Consider the following 19,871-nt stretch of genomic DNA (forward strand, 5'->3'; position numbering starts at 1 on the left):
AAGACACAATTTGTTTTCGTTTTTCTTTGTATTTTTCTGTATTTCGTGTAACTAGGCACACAATGAGAAGAAGTGATTAAGCAATTAATTCCGAAGCCAGCTATTCCGACATTTTAAGGATTATTTCAGATTGACTCATTGCTAAAAAAAAATGTATATGAAAGCCACTGGCAAAATATTGCCATGTCATCGTGCCTCGCCTCAAATTAGGCGAGTGATGGAATCACTCGACTAATGAGTTTCTGTGTTACTTCCTGTTTGGCGAAACGACATCCAATCAGACGGCGGATCGGCGGAGGAGGAGGCGGAGTTCAACTGGGAGGAGTACATGGAGGAGTCGGGCACCAGTGCCGCCCCACACACGGCCTTCAAACATGTGAGTCGAAGTGACATCATCATGGTGGGCGGGGCGGGGCGGCTCATCGCACATGCAACGCACCTTTTTAACGCCGGGTCATTTGTTTACTGATGTTTATTTGTCTTTTTGGTACAGAGAAACAGTATTACCGTTTTGGGCTTTTGTGTTAAGGGGTCTTCTGGGAGTTGTAGTTCTTTAGCTTTGTAGTTTTGGGTTCTGACAAAGCAAAATATTCCGTTTTTTTTTTGCGTTGTACGTGGGCTATTATGGGATGCCAAGGACATTGGTCCTTGGCATCGTGGCATCGCACACTCCTCCTAGCAGTATCCTAACCACGGTATATAGAAGGATGGAAAAACAGACCCGCCATTTTCTATTTTGTTATAAAATGTAAACAAACGTCTTGTCTGTTTCAAATGAAAGTGCAACAACTAATGGAGTGACCTCTCAGCTCAGTGGCCTACACTTATTTTTTTTCTACACACACAAACATGCTGACACACAGCCCCACAACCTCACCACAAATACCCCCAGTGTTTAAGTGGGGAGGCCGGCCTTACGTCACTCCCTCCCTCGTCTCACGTAACAGACGTTGCACACACATAATCTGCCTTTTGGTCCCAAAGCCGCCACCGCCATGACAGTTACATCACAGGATTCACACTGGGGATGGTGATTGTGATGAGGAAGACTTCTATTGATAGATGGATAGATAGATAGATTGATGTACTGTAGATGTAGATAGATAGATAGATAGATTGATGTACTGTAGATGTAGATAGATAGATAGATAGATAGATAGATAGATGGATGTACTGTAGATATATATAGATAGATGTATCTGTTTTTTCGGTTTACCTTTTTTGTAAAGTTTTATCTGTGGTTGACGTGAGGTAGAGATATCTACTCGAAATCCCCCTAAAATGTGATTCTAAAATCGGTCTAAATAATGAATATTCCAGGTCAGAGCAGCACAGCACCGGGGATGTTGGCTAGCGAGCGGTATTTAATAACGGTTTCTAGGTAAAACCGTTCCGTGTTATTTCTCAACGTGTTCTACGAGTGTAACCATTCGGTGTTGCAGTTTTGTCCGTAATTCATTGGGATTTTTTATTGTTTACTTTTTTTCTTTATATGCTTGGACAAGTTAGATTTTGTTTGTGATAAACTGCATAGAGAATAACGTGTGTGTGTGTGTGTGTGTGTGTGTGTGTGTGTGTGTGTGTGTGTGTGTGTGTGTGTGTGTGTGTGTGTGTGTGTGTGTGTGTGTGTGTGTGTGTGTGTGTGTGTGTGTGTGGGAGAGACTGTGACTGCTGGGTTCTCGTCTTGGTTGAGTTGCAGTGAGTCGGGAACAAACCAAGCGTGAATTTTCCCCTGGAACTGTGGCATTCCCATCCACTCCCTCTCACTCTCCCTCTCTCTCTCTCTTCCATCCTCTATCTCTCCATCTTATTTCATTCTCTCTCATCTCTCACGCCGTTCTTTATCAAATTTTCCTTAACAGACGCTGTGTCACTCACTGCTGTTGTCTCTTTTGCTCTCATCAAGTTTGTATTCTCCTTCTCCCTCCCTCCCTCCCTCCCTCCCTCCCTCCTTCCCTCCCTTCTCCTTCCCGTCCCCCTTGTTTCCCTTGTGCCCTCTGTTTGGAGCCAGGACAAATTGAAACAGTAATTTCTCTTGGGTTTCAACGCATTCTCTCGCTCTCTTGCGCCGTCTCTCTCTCCCCTCTCTCAAACAAACACACACAAACCAACGCACACGTTTGCACACACTGCCGCCCATTGCTCTCTCTCTCTATAGCCTTCAGTGTCTCTCTCTCTCTCTCTCTTACATAAGCCGGCCAGAGTCTTTCAGCACATTTGCATTGTTGGAGCAGGAAGTGCCCAGGCCTGTTTGTATTGTGTTTATGTCTAAGAGGATGGCCTTTTCCACTGTGTGTGTGTGTGTGTGTGTGTGTGTGTGTGTGTGTGTGTGTGTGTGTGTGTGTGTGTGTGTGTGTGTGTGTGTGTGTGTGTGTGTGTGTGTGTGTGTGTGTGTGTGTGTGTGTGTGTGTGTGTGTGTTATTCCTCTGAAGGAGGGTTGTTGCGGCCGCCTATATGTCTGGGAAATTAAAACCCTCCAAAAATTCTTCCTTACTCACTCCCGGCTTTCTCCCTGCTTCACATTTTTAGTATTGGATGGAAAAAACCGTGCACACTCACACACACTCCCTCCCCCATTCTAGTTTACCCTCTCTCGCTCCCTCTCTCTCTCTTTCCACCTGTCTCGGCCCGAGCGCGGAGAACCAAATTTCAGGGAGCCCAAGGCGGGAATCACAGGGATGTCGAGCAGTCTTTGCTTTGCTGCTTTTTTAGAAATAAAAACTCAATTTCCCATGAGCCACCGTGGCCCTTCTGTGGCAGAGCGTTGATTTGTTTGGACAAGTGGAGGAAGAAGTAGCAGTAGCTGGAATTCTGTGTGTGGAATCTAACCCCACGGCAGGAATTTGGAATATTTGGACCCATTGGTTGATAGTTGATTGGCCTTATCGTAGTTTGAAGTACTCTACTTTGTCGGTTCTAAAGCTGTTTAATAGAGGCGATTACTGAGGAGTAGTTTCCCGTAATTCTACTATGCAAAGCGCTTCCCTCACACAAATAGCAGTCTGCAAACTAAGCAATACATTTTCAACAAAAAACAATTTCCCCTATGTACTAGAGGGGAAAACAGACCTTCTGCCTAACTGCTAAATCTTAAAGTTATCTATCTTATTTTACTATTTCATTTTATTGTGTGATGTTACTACGTGAAGCACTTTGAGTCTGCCTCGTGTATGAAATGTGCTGCATAAATTAAGGTGCCTTGCCTACCTACTGTACTATATATATATATTAAAAAAGATAACAATGTCCCCCCCCACCCCCTCAAAGTATAAATTGCCACAAACTGCCACCAATGGCCCTTTGGACTGAGTTGAAGCCCGGTGGAAAGAAAACACGGAAATAAACTCCTCTCCATTATTCATTAATCTGAGGAAAAGGAAAAATTGTGCCAGTTGATCCTGTAGACCAAGCTAGTCTTTAAAATCTGTTTTCTACACCTGCTATGCAACAACACTATTACGATACAACCCAGGTGGAGCGAACTAAGTTTGAATACAAAAATCCACATGGTTAGTCCCACCGCAGTACCAAGCATAGGTCAACCATAGATAGACACGCCTGAGCTGGGCTGTTCATTTAAACGTATGTGTCAATGCAGTTAAGATTGCCTTGTAGGAAGCTGATATAGATTGATTGTGACTTGGAAAAGACCTATGCCCCATCGGACGTTCATTCTTTGTGTTGGGTGGTTACCCCCGTGGCAAGATGGCGGCATTGTTGACGCATGCTTAGAAGCCGAATGCGATGATGTCAGTATATATATCTATGTAGGACAACAAGCCAATGAATGCTAACAACCCTCAAGTCTTCCCTTCTTAAATTCCTCTTTTCATCATTTTTTTTCTCTTTCTTTTCGGGGCCTGTGATTGGCCAGGTGGAGACCAGCCTGCGGAGCAGCTTCCAGCCGGGCATGAAGCTGGAGGTGGCCAACCGGGCCGGAGCCGACACCTACTGGGTGGCCACCATCGTCACCACCTGCGGCCAGCTGCTGCTGCTGCGCTACTGCGGCTACGGCGCCGACCGCAAGGCCGACTTCTGGTGCGACGTCATGACCGCAGAGCTGCACCCCGTGGGCTGGTGCACGGCCAACGGCAGGACCCTCGCGCCCCCACAAGGTAAGGGGGTGCTGTGTGTGTGTGTGTGTGTGTGTGTGTGTGTGTGTGTGTGTGTGTGTGTGTGTGTGTGTGTGTGTGTGTGTGTGTGTGTGTGTGTGTGTGTGTGTGTGTGTGTGTGTGTGTGTGTGTGTGTGTGTGTGTGTGTGTGTCTAAAGGGAAACAGCTGGCTGGCTTATTCTCTTATTGGCAGAGGGGTGAAAACAGGTTGTTCTTTTTACCGTAATGGCCAATGTTGCGAGGGGGAGAGAGTGTGGGGGATTTGGGGGGGGGAGGGGGTCTTCCATCTGCTAAGGCTGCAGCTAGACCTTCCAGTATACCCAAGTAGATGCCCCCGCCTCCCAACACACACACACACACACACACACACACACACACACACACACACACACACACACACACACACACACACACACACACACACACACACACACACTGACTTCCCTCCAGGTGTGTGTCCATTGGCCATTAGCTTTAACTGCCCCCCCACGCTCTCTAATAAAAGCAGCCTTGGTGTTCTCTACACCTTGCACACCACCTCTATCACAGTAAGACCACTAGGAGGAAGAGGAGGAGGGGAGGCCAAGCATTAGCAGAGGCTGTGTTAAAGTAGACTGTGTGTGTGTGTTTCCTGATGTTTCTTCCTCACCTGCTCCACATCGTAGATGGATGGTGACTCACCCTTCGGTGCGGTCAGGCCATTTATTTTTCGCTCTTCCTCCTCCTCCCCCCCCCCCCCCCCCCCACACACACACACCGCGATTGATGAATAGCGTGTGCACTTTCATCGCCATGGAGACAACGTGTGTGTGTGTGTGTGTGTGTGTGTGTGTGTTGGGGGGGGGGGGGGGGGGGGGGTCCGTGTGTCTTGTTTGAAATGGCCAACGGAAAAGGGGTTGTTTTTCGTAGTGTCATTTATAAAAAATATTTAAGACCTTTTTGGATGGGTGAGGGGTGAGGGGTAGGGGGTAGGGGGTGAGGGGTGAGGGGTGAGGGGTAGGGGGTGGGGGTGGTTGTCCTTGCCTCAACTTCCTCTTCAGCCCGTGCTACTGAAGCAGATGGCTGGCTGTCTCAAACTGTGAAGTGTAGAAGTTATCTCTCATGGCGCATCTAATAAACTGCCTGTTTTTTTCCGTGGCTTGCTTTTTGTTTTCGCTATTTTGGAATTCAGACGAGAAAGGAAAAGCATTAATGTTTTTTTTTGATTTGAGAAATCGTGTGCATATGTGTGTGTGCGTGTGAAGGCGTGAGTGCTAAGGCCTCACTCATTGATTTGTCGGTGGACATGTTGACGAGCCAGGTGATGTTTCCCCGATCGGGGACCTATGGGTGTACAAGCTCAGACTTGTCTTCTAGAAATTGAATATTTATGTAAAATGTATTTCCCTCCCAGGTCCTTAGAAAACATACAACACATCCGCCTCACCCATTTGCATGCGGTACAGACCGAGCCTTGTCTGTTCTAAATTTAATTTACATGAGACGTTGTATATTTTATCTTCACTTCATAAGAGTTGAATGTCATGAATAAACTATATATTCTCTATCTCCTGTTTCTATAATGTAGCACTCGAAGCAGTTTGCTTATGTGATTAAGTCTAAGCACTCATTATTCTTATACTTTTTGGGTTGTATCTTTGTGGTTGAATGCAATTATTGTAAGTCCCTTTGGACAAAAGCGTCAGCTAACTTAATCAGATGTAATGGAATTTAGTAATATAATGTGTTCAAATATATTCAACATGACACTATGACAGTACGAGCTTGATTGGTGTTGTGGCACTGAAAATACCAAGACCAGGAAGCAATAACAATAAAGGGGGAAAATGTAACCTGATTTCTTTAAATTACCTTTTGGTCCCAAATTTGGGGATTATTAATTTGTGTGTGTGTGTTGCTGAGTCAGTGTGACTGAGTGTGTGTTGAGGTGGCTAGCGGGGGCGTGTCCTTCTGATTCAAATAAACATGGTAAATAATAATGATGAGTCACTGCTTATATCTCTATTTTCTTTTTTCTTTTTTTTCTCTCAGATAACCTTTACCTCAGAAAAGGTAAGGAAGCTTTTCTGACGCTTCTGGACTGACCACTTTGTCGACTCTGCTTAGCATGCTATGCAACTTATATCACTTGTGTGGCTTGTTCTATGATAGTTAAGCCCTGGCGCTGTTGCATGGCAGGTATTCTATGCTAATTGACGCTACCCTATGCCATGCTATACTACTCTGCTATGATATGCTACACTATGCTATGCTACACTACTTTATGCTAAGCTATGCTATGCTATGCTACTCTATGCTATGCTATGCTTGTGGTGACCGTTCTCCCCTTCACCGTCTCTCTTCTAGTCCAAGATGTTTAGCCTCCAGAGCCTAATGCCAATTCCTTCAACGCTGCTATTTCTCTTGCCCTTTTTTTCTCTTGGCTTTTTTTTCCCTCTGTCTCTTTCTCTTTTTTTCTTTCCTTTCTACAGCTCCCATTCTCTCTTTAAAATTGATTCACACACACACAAATGGGGTGCTTAAACACAAACACACTACAATAGAGTATTCGGTAAATGTTATTTTTCTTTCTAAGCACTGACTTGGAGCAAGCTGTGCACAAATGATAGTGCATGTGCCACAGTGCGGCCAAGAAGCACACTATCGCTTTGTGATGGTGTTTTCCACCTTTGGTGTGCGTGTGTGTGTGTCGGAGTGTGCGAGCGGGTGTGGTATCAGTGTGGTCAAGTCGGCATGAAACAATCAATCATGCGTGTAGCAACGGTAGAGGAGGCTATGTGGGGGAACTACGCACTATAGCGTAGATAGCATAGCTGCCAGGAGTTGGTGATATAACCTTTGAATTATATCCTGATATTTCAGGGTAAATAATTTTTCAGTAACGATAATCATGGCGATATGAAAAAAAACATGTTTATTTCTTCAATTATCAGTGCTTTTAGTGACATAATAATGCAAAAATCCCAAATCCCAAAAGGTATTCACAGCCCACATGCACTGCCCTTCCCCAGCAATCCCCCTTTTTTCCGACAATTTGTGAGTCAGTAACAGTCAGTAGGGGGCATTGAGATCACTGTCCTCCAGCGATTTGGAGGGAATCCGAGTCACCGGTTAAGAGCAAAGGCCATTAATATGCAATTTTGGACATTAGCACTTATCAGCACAGCAATTATCAAAATTGACACTGTGTCGTCACTTATTTAGATACCATATCATCAAATAATTCAATAAAAGTATAAATAACTAAATTGTTTAATAGTTGCATCGTCAGAGGCTGATGCCCACACTGGATCTCAGCCATTCTGCCATGTGTTGTTGTTGCGTGGTTCCTCCGGCAGTGCTTCCCAACCCTTGACCTAAGTTAGTCCCCTCAATTGTCATCAAGAACTTTTGCAGACCACCTAAAATGCAAACTGGCAAAACATTTATAAATGCACGTGAATTTTCAGATCAAAAAGTGCCAATTTCCCCTTTTTATTCACAAAGATTTCTGCAAGAAGGCCATGGGCCGGAGGAAAACACTAGAAAGAAACAGTCAGCAAAGCTGCTTATGCTCCCAGTGTGTGTGTGTGTGTGTGTGTATCTAGCAAACACAAATTAACACCAAACATCAATGGGGAGGGTGAGGGCTGGGAGCTGGCGAGCCTGTTCAGGCTGGGCTCAGAGTGGGGTTAGTGAGACGCTGGTTTCAGCATGAGCGCTCTCCTTGAGTGTTTTCCCTTTTTGTGTGGGTGTGTGTGTGTGTCTTTTCCTCAGTGCCCCTGTGCTGTTGTTAGTGCACCCGTGCGTATGTGTATGCCGATTTTTTTTTTTTTTACATTCCCCATTCCTATAGCGTTAACGGTATACAACGCACAGAGTAGTGTCATCGGCATATAGAAGAACTTAGGGCTGTATGTTAGCATACGGCCCTCAGAGTCTGGCCCACCCCCCACAGAATCGACATAATGCATTCACCACACAGCTTCCTGCCAGGGCCTGATGCAGATCAACGTCAGAGATGAGGTGTGTGTGTGTGTGTGTGTGTGTGTGTGTGTGTGTGTGTGTGTGTGTGTGTGTGTGTTTCTCAAGTCATGCTAATCCCGGATGTGCAGTAGTGGCTCAGTGCACTGCACAAAACAGCCACGATTGCAGATTTTAACAATCACTTTAAAAAGGAGGGAATACCCAAATAGTACGATTAGTCAGATACACATGAGGCTTCATGCAAATACAACTTAAACAGAACCAAAAGACACTACAGAGTGTGCACATAATGTAAATATTGAAACAACACATCTATGACATAACTTGGCCTTCCTGATTCACACACATGCATGCAGGCGCATACGACCACACACAGCCTGTGGGAGAGTTGGCCAATTACGGCTAACACTTAGCTCCTGAGGGAATTGATTTTACACATTGCTCTGATCCGCCCTCTCTTGCTATGGACCCAGGTTGTTAGAATGCTAAAAGAAACCTTAAATCATTGCACAAAGGGGGAAACTGTAAGACTAAAAGAAGATAAGTAGTTAGCGAGGATATATAAATGAGATTATTATCCAAGCATTTCTTCCCCTCTTTGATGTTGACAAATTGTCTTGGTAACTGCATAGTCGCTTGCCGTTCATCGCTTTGTAACTAAAAGGAAAAAAACAACAACACATGAGTCAACGGGATTCTCCTTACTTCTCGGCCTTCATGTTGGATCAACAGGATCTGTGTTTTTCTGTGCGACAAAGGCACATATACACATACCTCCCTCTCTCTCCTACGTTAGATCCTCCATTGGGGATTAATTTGGAGTACACAGGTCGTTATGGCATCAACTTTCACATGGCGCATTAAACGTCATGTGTTTAGAGAACGAGGGAACTGTAAATACAAACCAAAACAAACACAGCAACACTCTATTACACAAGGGGCGGGAACGACGTACGCAAACGACTGAGTCATTTTGTTTGTTTATTTTTTCATTTATTTATGCGATTGTCTCGCTACACATGTGTATCGTGAGAGTATGTAAAGAGGGAGGGGGAGAGAGCAGGAGAGGGAGGGGGATTGTTAGGGGAAGAGAGAGAGGGGGAAAGACAGGGATGCTCCTCAAGGTTAATAATGCATTTTATTTTATTTTGCTCTGTGAGAATGGTCTTCTTCCGCTTCAATGTTTTTCTTCAGCCTTGGGGGGGGGGAAACGGAGAGATTACTGTTGATATAAGAGGCTCCATCGTGACAACATGGCCTGGGGGAGAGAAGGGCGTGGAAAACAGAGAGAGAGAGAGAGAGAGAGAGAGAGAGGGAGAAGAGACTTCTGCCTCTCTCTCTATCTCTATTATTGTCCGCCTGTGTTTTAAATGGCTTCCTGTGTAATACAGGCGGCCGTCTTCAAAATAGTTTCTCTGCACACTGCTACATCAACCGACGTGTGTGTGTGTGTGTGTGTGTGTGTGTGTGTGTGTGTGTGTGTGTGTGTGTGTGTGTGTGTGTGTGTGTGTGTGTGTGTGTGTGTGTGTGTGTGTGTGTGTGTGTGTGTGTGTGTGTGTGTGTCCGGTTGCCTCAAAGAAAAAATATTGATATAATCAGCAGCCAAATGATTGTATTCAACCAAGGCTGAACCGTGGCAAAGGGTTTTTAGAATCACAGGGAAAATGACATTCCTCATCATTGATTTTATTTAGCTAAACAAATGTAGGACTGTTGGTTTGATTCACAAAGGACGGGTCTGAGAGCTGCCGGATGAAAGATTATTGATTAGCCCACAGTGGAAAAATGCAATGATTTAATTATAATTCAGAACACTGACTTGAAGCATTTTAACTTAGGAACAAATACTTCTAAACTTAATGTGGATATCTCATATATTTGTATATAATTGTCTGTTAAGTTAATGTCTATCGCCGAATTAGAGAATGCAAAACTGATTGCCGAAGTTGATCTTAAAAAGTTGATGTTAAAATCTTTTTAATAATCAACCATGAAAGAAATAAAGTTTTCTCATGATTGACTGGGCGGGGCGGTAATATGATAATGAGCCTGTTTGATTGACATACCTCTGTTGAAGGACTGTCACATAACTGTAAAACCGAAGTTTATTCAACCGGTGGCGCTTATTCCATTTAACTAAAAAAAAACATGATCCTCTCGATTACTTTTTTATGTCGATGTATTTCACTGGGAAATTAGCTAATATAGACAAGTAAGAAATATAGCCATTTTGGTTTTATTTCATTTTCTGTTAATTCCTGTAATTTCCGTGGAGTTAGTCTGCCCTTTGATTGAAAAGTCTGTATTCTATCCACGGTATAATGGAGACAATAACATTGCACTAACATTACATTTCTGTTGTTAAAAGCCATTGTCCCGTTTCCACTCACAATGCACAAGCACAACAACCACAGTGTGTTCCCTGTATTATTTCAAACATTACCATGTAAGAATCTAGTTACAAGCTTCAAACCTATTTTTAGTTTAAGCACATAAAACGCAATCTGTGAAATGGCAAGTTATTCATCCTACTAATAACGCCAACAATTGCAGCAACCTGAATATACTTAGTTTATTTGGATTTATCTTGTATGACGCCGGAAAAACAGACATTGCATATCTTTGTGCTATATGGAGTAAGGAAGTGCCTAAGTTTGCATGAGATTGTTGGTAATTTTGTGCTATTGGTCAACATTGTGGCGTGCGCAGTGACTACAATTAGTATCGTGATGATGATGACATTTTCCCCCAAACAGATCCAGAGAAGGAACTGTGAGGCTGAAGTTTGCATCAATAGATTGACTGATATATATTTAATAATGTTTGGCACATGTGAACTAGATTCTAAGAAAACTCTTATTAACCTAGTTAGAATCAAATCATGTATGTAGGTTACCTGGGACTCTAACCAATCAAAACGGGATTAATGTCGGCTACACAATAACTCAAGGAAGGATGAAAAATCCCCCAAATTGACTGTTGTTCTCCATTTGTTCGACGTCGTTGTCATGTTATTATTATTACTCTTCGTTTCCCGACAGTAATGGAGGATGGAGCTTGTTATATTTCCCTCTTTGAAATGAAAAGCCCCGCGGCTTATCTTCGCTCCAGATTGTGCAGACTGTGTCGGGGAAAGGATCTGGCTGCGTGCCATGTCGCTTTGTTAAGAAACAAAGATTCCTTCTCTCTTTTTTCGAGTGAAATCGCTGACTAATATTAGACGGAAACATGCCGATGCTGGTGGTTCTGGGCGGGCGGGCGGGCGGGGGGGGGGTGGGGGGGGGGGGGGGGGGGTTATGGCTGGTGACACCGAAGTCTTGTGGGAATCAAGTTACAGCGGGCAAATCGGACGTCTGCGACCATGGCTTGGATTATACACAGACGCATTATTTGGAAAAACATGAAAAAAAAAAAAAGAAGAATAAAGACTCTGCCGTGCATGTGTGTGTAAACACCCCTTCCTTCTTATGCCCCTGTTGTGCATGTGCACTCATGAATGCTTTCTTTTCGCAGTCCAAACAACATCCTTCTGTATAGCACCTCATTATGCCTTTTTTTGGGTGATTATTTGATGATGTTAACGCTTTTTTGTTTTTGTGTGTCTGTGTCTGTGTCTGTGTCTGTGTGTGTTCCACTGTAGCCATTAAGGAGAAGTTCAGCGACTGGACGGACTTCCTGGTTCAGGAGCTAACGGGCTCGCGGACGGCGCCGTCTAACCTACTGGAAGGGGTGGGACTGCACTCATTCTCACTTGAAACTATTTAAGATCCAGATCTACTTTTTTTGTTAATGTTTTCCTTTTTTGTTAACCTTTTATCACGTATTTCAGCTTGCTGTGTCTATTCTTCCTTTTTGTTTATTCCTTTTGAGGGTCTATGCATATCGGAGGGCTCTGCTGAGTCTGCTGGGGGTTTCTCTGTGCAGACAGTGGCTATGTTGTGTTTCAGGGGCTCATTGCCACAAAATATGCCAGCCTCCGCTAGAACAAGAGATTTTTGTCTTGCTGCGCTGTTTCGTTTTTCTCTTTTTCTTTTTCTATTGTATTAAATTCTGCCTCTCTTGTCTCTTTCCTCCCTCTCTCCCTCCCTCCCTCTCTCCCTCCCTCCCTCTCTCCCTCCACCCCCCCCCCGACCCCCAGCCTATGAGGGGTAAGAACACGGTGGACCTGGTGGTAGAGGCCTCTCTGATGGAGGTCCGTGACCCCTCCAGCCCCGCCCTCTATTGGCCGGCGCGGGTGGTCCGCAACGTTGGCGGCCGCCTGCGGCTGCGCTACGTGGGCCTGGGGGGGGGAGGGGGAGACGAGGACCCGCAGGGGCGGGACTTCTGGCTGTTTTACCTGGACACCAGGCTCCGCCCACTTGGCTGGGCCAGCGAGAACTCTCTCTCTCTGGAACCGCCCACAGGTGAGAGGGGGAAAGGGGGCGGGGCCTTATGTCTCCATGACAACGTTATATTTGATTTCCTTTTTTTAATTTTTTATTATGTCTCAACAAAGTAGTCCGAGAAAATGCAGTAGTTCATTAAGTCCGGTCTATGTTCGATTACGGCTGAACCGTCGTGTTTCATGACATTGCCTGGGCATACTGAATATAGTCGTGAACATATTGGCAGTTTGTCCCTTCAACAGCCAATGAAATCGAATTTTGAAATCCAATGAAATTTAAAATGAAATTCTCAAAGAGAGCACTGCTCTTTCGGTTGTGAAAGAAAAACACAAGAAACGACCCTCCAGCGTGGGGGGTCGTCAGGAGGGGGGGGTCCGGAGGGCATCACACACCTCCATCTAAATCCCTTTCTGTTGTGACTGTCCGACTCAGCTAGCGCTGTTCCCCTTCATCCATAATCCTCCTTGTTTTTTTTATTTCATTTTTATTCTGTTTTTTCTCGACAACAAAAGCTAGCAGCCCAGTAGGGGAGATGTTTTTCTAAGGCAGACTCTGTTAATTCATCTCCTTGGTAGATAGTTTGGCGTCGCTGGCTAAAAAATATGTGGTGAGATAGCTGTGAGCGTGCGATGGCGCATACTAAAGAGTCTCATCATGGCAGCTTGTGTAAACACCTTGGCCAGCCAGAAGCGGCACGCTGTTGTTTGTTATTGCAACGTTAAAAACCAGTCCTTCAACACACTTGTTGTCTCGGCCTAACAATATGCGCGCACCATCTTTCGTTTGAAACTGATTTCTCTAACTGACATTTTTTGGCGGGGGCGGGGGGGGGGGCGCGTTCATGCTGACGATACTACAGGCTGTGGACTTTGTGTTTGGACACGATTTAATGCCGCCCTCACAAATCAGACGTTAGATAAATATCTAAAGTCTTTAGATGATATCTAAAAGCCTGCTGGCAGAGCGGCTGGGATACCATTTAAAGAAAGAGAGAAAAACTAAACGGGAGGATATCTTGTGATATGAGGAGCATGTTTTTTGTCAACGGGCCATTTTCTAATTTCATGATGTCTTTAAACCTTGTCCTGGTTTTATCCCTCTGTCTCTGTGTCCTGTCTGTCCGTCCATCTGTCTGTCTGTCTGCCTGTCTCTCTGTCTGTCTGTCTCTGTCTGTCTGTCTCTGTCTTCCTGTCTCTCTCTGTCTGTCTCTTTCTCTGCCTGTCTGTCTGTCTCTCTCTCTGCCTGTCTCTCTGTCTTCCTGTCTCTGTCTGTCTGTCTCTCTCTGTCTGTCTCTCTCTCTCTCTGTCTCTCTCTCTGTCTGTCTGTCTGTCTGTCTGTCTGTCTGTCTGTCTGTCTGTCTGTCTGTCTGTCTGTCTGTCTGTCTGTCTGTCTGTCTGTCTGTCTCTTTCTCTCTCTGTCTCTCTCTCTCTGTCTCTATGTCTCTGTCTCTCTCTCTCTCTCTGTCTCTCTGTCTCTCTCTGTCTGTCTCTCTGTCTCTCTGTCTCTCTCTCTCTCTCTGTCTCTCTCTGTCTCTCTCTCTCTGTCTGTCTGTCTGTCTGTCTGTCTGTCTGTCTGTCTGTCTCTCTGTCTCTCTGTCTCTCTGTCTCTCTGTCTGTCTGTCTGTCTGTCTGTCTGTCTGTCTGTCTGTCTGTCTGTCTGTCTCAGAGCTCAGGTCTCTGAAGAGCGCCCCCGAGTGGCAGGAGGCCCTGGAAGCAGCACAGCAGGAGGCCCAGGCGAAGCCTCTGCCCCTGGAGGTGTTCAAGGTGAGACACCCAACCCCTGTGTGTGTGTGTGTGTGTGTGTGTGGGGGGGGGGGGGGGGGGGGGGTATTCACTGGTCAATTCATTTCATGGAGCCTACTCATAAACACATGTCTTCATTTACTACAAATTCCAAGTTACATATTAGTTGCCCATCAATTTGCCCCGTTGACGTGCTCAGCACCACACACACACACACACACACACACACACACACACACACACACACACACACACACACACACACACACACACACACACACACACACACACACACACACACACACACACACCTCTTGTCCAACGCCTCCAGGCTTCGGCTTACCTGTTTTCATGTCTTTGTATTTCTTTTGTTGGACACACACACATTCACACGCACGCACGCACAAACACACACACCTACACACACGCACACACGCACAGTGCTCGATAATGTATCCGCCAGACATGCTGGTGTGGGTGCACACGCTCACACACGCATTCAAAACCGTGACCCGGCCGACGCACAAAGAGGAAGTGGGCCTGCCTGATTGCATTTTCTTTTTACTTCGTACAGGACCACACGGACCCCCCCAGGCACTCCTTCAGCACAGGAATGAAGCTCGAGATGGTGTCGCCGTGGAAACCGCTGTGCATCTGCCCCGTCTCCGTCACCAAGGTGAGCCAATGGGGAAAGGGGAGGGTGGGGAGGGAGCAGGGCGAGTAGGCGGTGTGTGTGACTCACGGTTTTTCTAAAGAACAGTCCTAATGTGAAACTATTTTAAATTTACTTGGAAGGGCTTTGCATTTTATCGCAGACGAGTGAACTTGAACGACCACCACTTCTGTTTATCGTGGATGACTCATGCTTCTCTCTTGTAACCTTTACCGGGAAACACGACTTTTCTTCCTGTTGTTAGATGATTCTGTGTGGAAAAAAGCTTTCAGTAGACGGGCCCGTCTGTGTGCTGAGCGATACATTGCCAACGTGTAGAATTTGACTAAGCCAACCAGAATTGTACTAATGAATTATATTTAACAGTTGCATAGTTTTCAACTATGAAAACCCTTTTTAACTATCATCAATGATCTTTTGGAATAGTTTACAGACACTTATGCTGACATCATTTTTTGAAAGGATTGACTTCTGGGTATTGTAGTTAAACAAGGACCACTTTAGATCTAAGGCAACCAAACCGAGATCATGATGTAAATACTGGGAACCCAACATTCAAACAAACAGACCCTGTACAGACGCCGGTGCCCTGAGGATGGACTTTGAGAGGACCTACTCCTTATGTCCCTAAATCACCGGAATGGCAATGAGTTACTCATAAATCCACTCATGCAAGAACAATGCGCTGCCCTGCTTTTTCAATCCCAATGCCTCAACCTCAATCTTTCTTTGTGTATGACTATCTGTCTGTCTTTGTGTCTGTCTCTCTCTGTCTCGCTTTCTCTCTCTCTCTCTCTCTTTCACTCTTACTCTTACTCTCACTTTCACTTTCACTCTCTCTCTCTCTCCCCCCCCTCCTTCGCAACAGGTCTACGACGAGTTCTACTTCCAGGTCACAGCGGACGACCTCTCACCCGAGGCCACGCCCACGTCGCTGGTGTGCTCCGCCCTCACGCCGGGCATCCTGCCCGTGCAGTGGAGCCTGAAGCAGGGGGTGGGCATGGAGCGGCCCGGGGGCTACGCCGGCCAGGACTTCGACTGGGCCGACTACCTGAAGCACTCCGGGACGGAGGCGGCCCCCGACACCTGCTTCCCCGACGTAAGGGGTCTCCAGCGGCAACATGTGATGTGCGGGAGCTGGGGGGGGCTAGATTGTGAAAAGACTATTAGCGAATTATTTTGGTCAATATTGAAATCATTATTATTGAAGTGATTATTTTTGAGTTTGAAAACATGACACATTAATTGAGCATTTCTCTCCCATAAAAACACTTTGAAATTGGGATCTTTGAAATTTCCCCTTAAAAAAATACACACAATTTTCAAATATCCAGCTGTACTGTAATTTCTATGAAACATTTAATCACTAAAATAAACTTAGAAAAGAAAATGTTTTTATATATAATTTATTTAAAATAATTAAATAAATAAAATAAAAAAATCCAGAAAACAAAATCTCGATCAAAATTAAATTAATTGCACAGCCCTATGCTAGCAGTTCTTTTTATGTTGCTGTTTCAGCATCACTACGGGACCCAGACCGTAGGCTGAGTGAAGGCCTCTTGCATTGAAGCCCATTGACGGCATGTTGTTTCCAGAAACTGGGAAAGATAACAACTGGTCAACAAATGCACTAAAATAATGTGTTTTAATATCTAAAGATATTTCTAGATGTATTAATATATAAAGATATATATTTGTATTAAATCAAGGATCATTTAATAATTAAAACAAGGAATGCCAATTAGATTACAATTACTAATTTGTGGTTCTAATTCTTGAGTAATGTTGACCTAAGCAGCTAGAGCGGTTTGCCTGTTTAGGGGAGGAGGGGATATGTGGAGACGCAATGCTTACAATGGATCAAAACCGTAGTGCGACCGCATGACACAGCATAGTCATGGTGCAGGGGTCATGGGGAGGTAAACAAGATAAAAAAAACTCCATTACTTCACTACAAATGTGGAACCCCCCCCCCCCCCTCAAAAGTTATTGATTCTTCCCTGATTCTCAAACCGTACAAGTTGGAAGTTACACATTGGCAAATCCTTAAAATGATCCCATCCGTCATCAAATCAAAGTTCCGTCATTGGTAACCGCGGTGATGGACCGTTGTCTTATTGGAACTGTTAGTTAGTGTGGATGTTTGTGTGTTTGTTTGTGTCTGCGTGAATGAGCCTTCTGATCCGTTCTTTGCCCCTTCCCAGGAGTGGAAGAACCGGGACTTCTCCAAGGACACCTGGCTGGAGGCCGTGAACCCTCTGGTGCCCTCCGAGGTCTGCGTGGCCAAGGTCACTCAGGTCAAAGGTCGTCTGATGTGGCTGCGACTAGAAGGTAAGAGAGACGGAGACAGAGAGAGTGAATGAAGAATGAAAAGATCAACTGAACTAAACTATTTTCAGTTTTACCCATATTAATAATTTACCCAAAAGCTTACACTGTAAGACTCTCTTTTACCTAACATATGCATAGCAGAGATCAAGGTCTAACCCCTGAATCGACCGTTATTGAAGAAAAAAGAGATTGTATTTTTATAGGTCATACCATTACATTAAATGGTATGACCTATTACATTAAATAACGTTTATTTTGTGTATTTTGTGGACTTACAGCAAGTCCATAATCATGAAGACATAGCCCAAAAAGCGCATGAATAATTTAAGTGCATACAAATTCACAGAAAAGGGAATGCAATTTTATTTTTTTGTGCTGAGATATACGTGTTGGAGTTGTGTGCGTGTGACAGCATCTAATCCCACTATCTCTTTCTTTTCCTCATTCTCTCTTTCTCTTTCTAACTGTCTCTTTCTTTCTCTCTCTTTTTCTCTTGCGTGCAGGTGTGTCCAAGGGGCTGTCAGAATGCATTGCGGATGTGGAGTCCATGGACATCTTCCCTGTGGGCTGGTGTGAAGCTAACGTCTACACGCTAACTACACCTCACAAGCCCGTCTGTACGTCCGCACACACACACACACACACACATATACACATGCACACGCTAACGCATACACACATACACACGTATAACCAAACACAGGCAACAGTCACACTGAAGGAAAATTTGGCCCTAATTATTTTTTTGTCACCTTATGTGACCTAGATTTATTTTGTGCATGTGTCCGGGTTTGCTTGGATGTGAGTGTGTGTACTGGCAGAGTATGAATAGGCATGCATGCCTGGGTCTGTTGGACACCAAGTTGGCCTGCGTTTAACACGCACTGTCCTGGTATCTGACACAAATCGCCTAGCCAGCCTTGGGCTGGGGGGAGAGGTGTTTTTTTGGACTCTCTCTGTCCCAATAGCCTTTAAGAACATAGAAGCCTACATTTTGTACTCAGACACTTGAAGACATGGACGGATCGTCATTAATCATTAAAGACATTGTGTCCGAAACCACTCATAGTGATTTTGGATGCATGCCACCAAGAAGCAGTTTTGTGAATCTTGCTCGAGGGCGCCGGCAGGCAGACTGCGTACCCAGTACCTTTTTTTGTTTTTTTGGCTGGGAGTCAAACACTCTTCCCCCTACACTATACTGCACACACACGCACGCGCACACACACACACACGCAAAGTCCTATCATTCCTTTATAAACAAACAAATAAATCCCACTTGGGTATTGAGTTCTGCTGATGTAACAAAGCAATGCATGCTGGTTGTGCTTTGGCTTTCTATACTTCCGGTCCCTAATGTCCTTACTTTCCTGTCCACAGGCCAGAACCAGAAGAAGATAGCAGTGGTACAGCCAGAAAAACAGTAAGAAAAGACACACACACACACACACACACACACACACACACACACACACACACACACACACACACACACACACACACACACACACACACACACACACACACAGACTTCAGCCAAATATTTGATAACCAGTCGATGAAACTCCTCCCCCGTTGTTTCTGCGGTTTATTTTAGGGCTTTAAGAGCCTCTAATTACCAGTGTTCGTTGATGGTGATGTATATGTTTTAATTGTATAATGATAAATAAACTCACAATACTAATAATAGTCATGGATGTTGAAACCAAAGGATTCAAACGACGTTACGACGCGTGTGAAACGGCGGCAGGTCTGAAATCAGATCGGGCGTGGCGGCAGGACTAGAGACTGTAAAAACAGAGAGCTAAGCGGCTTGCTCAGTGTTTCACCTGTGAGCCATTTGCTGACTGCTCTGTGCAGCCAGTCAATGGCTGACTGCTCTGTGCAGCGAGCCATTGACTCACTGCACAGTCCTGAAATGCCCCTGTGTGTGTGTGTGTGTGTGTGTGTGTGTGTAGTGCCTTATGGGGCCCTGTTGATGAATGGTGTTTTACATATCTGAGGCGAGGCAGATCTCCGCCTCCTCCTGTTTTGATTACAACATTTGAATAATGTTTCCAATCACGGCACTGCATTGACCTTTGCCCCCGTTTGGTACCTGCAGGTTGGCTCCGCCCCCACCCATCGAGACCGCCCCCGCCAACACCTGCCCGCCGCTCAGCGTTGATCCAGGTAACCATGGCGATCAATTATGGTTTTTGATTTTTCGGTTTTGTTTTGTCTGTGTCTTCCATCAACCACAACAAGAACACACACACACACACACACACACACACACACCTACCTACTTTCCAACTTCCCTGCTCTTTTTTTTTCTTACTTTTTTCCGAGCCACCCACTTGCTCATGCATAATCATGACCTCCCCTAATTACCATTCACCCTGGCCGTGGCGTTCCAGGTGTTGGCAGCCCGGGTGGGGGAGAGGGGGGGGGGTTCGGAGGTGAAGCGTTTGCACAGAGGTCGCGGTTCACCTCAATCACAACGACCCGTAGCCCCACCCCCGGCACTTCACTTCTCGGGGGTAAGGGGGGGGACAAACATGGAGGTATTCATGCCGTGCTAGTTCGTGTCTGTCTCTGAGACTAACATTTAATCTATTGGTTAAAAAACACACAATGCTACGTTGATAACTGACAAACGGCCTGTTTGTGACATAAC

At 45.1% G+C, this 19,871-nt stretch overlaps 1 protein-coding gene across 3 annotated transcripts in view; it reads left to right on the forward strand.

The window, feature by feature from the left end:
- Nucleotides 1-19,871, forward strand: part of sfmbt2 (Scm like with four mbt domains 2) — a 35,203-nt gene that overhangs the window by 6,778 nt on the left and 8,554 nt on the right. For 2 of the 3 annotated variants that reach the window (XM_060038684.1, XM_060038683.1), the window contains exons 3-14: nucleotides 282-376; nucleotides 3,875-4,115; nucleotides 6,144-6,164; nucleotides 11,719-11,807; nucleotides 12,217-12,481; nucleotides 14,129-14,226; nucleotides 14,780-14,881; nucleotides 15,747-15,977; nucleotides 17,086-17,212; nucleotides 17,716-17,829; nucleotides 18,593-18,635; nucleotides 19,317-19,384. In XM_060038684.1, coding sequence (XP_059894667.1) covers nucleotides 282-376; nucleotides 3,875-4,115; nucleotides 6,144-6,164; nucleotides 11,719-11,807; nucleotides 12,217-12,481; nucleotides 14,129-14,226; nucleotides 14,780-14,881; nucleotides 15,747-15,977; nucleotides 17,086-17,212; nucleotides 17,716-17,829; nucleotides 18,593-18,635; nucleotides 19,317-19,384 — 1,494 coding nt within the window. The remainder of the gene's footprint in view (nucleotides 1-281; nucleotides 377-3,874; nucleotides 4,116-6,143; nucleotides 6,165-11,718; nucleotides 11,808-12,216; nucleotides 12,482-14,128; nucleotides 14,227-14,779; nucleotides 14,882-15,746; nucleotides 15,978-17,085; nucleotides 17,213-17,715; nucleotides 17,830-18,592; nucleotides 18,636-19,316; nucleotides 19,385-19,871) is intronic. The other variant, XM_060038685.1, reaches the window with a different exon arrangement.

This window comes from Gadus macrocephalus, chromosome 19, assembly GCF_031168955.1.
Source record: "Gadus macrocephalus chromosome 19, ASM3116895v1".
NCBI lineage: Eukaryota > Metazoa > Chordata > Actinopteri > Gadiformes > Gadidae > Gadus > Gadus macrocephalus.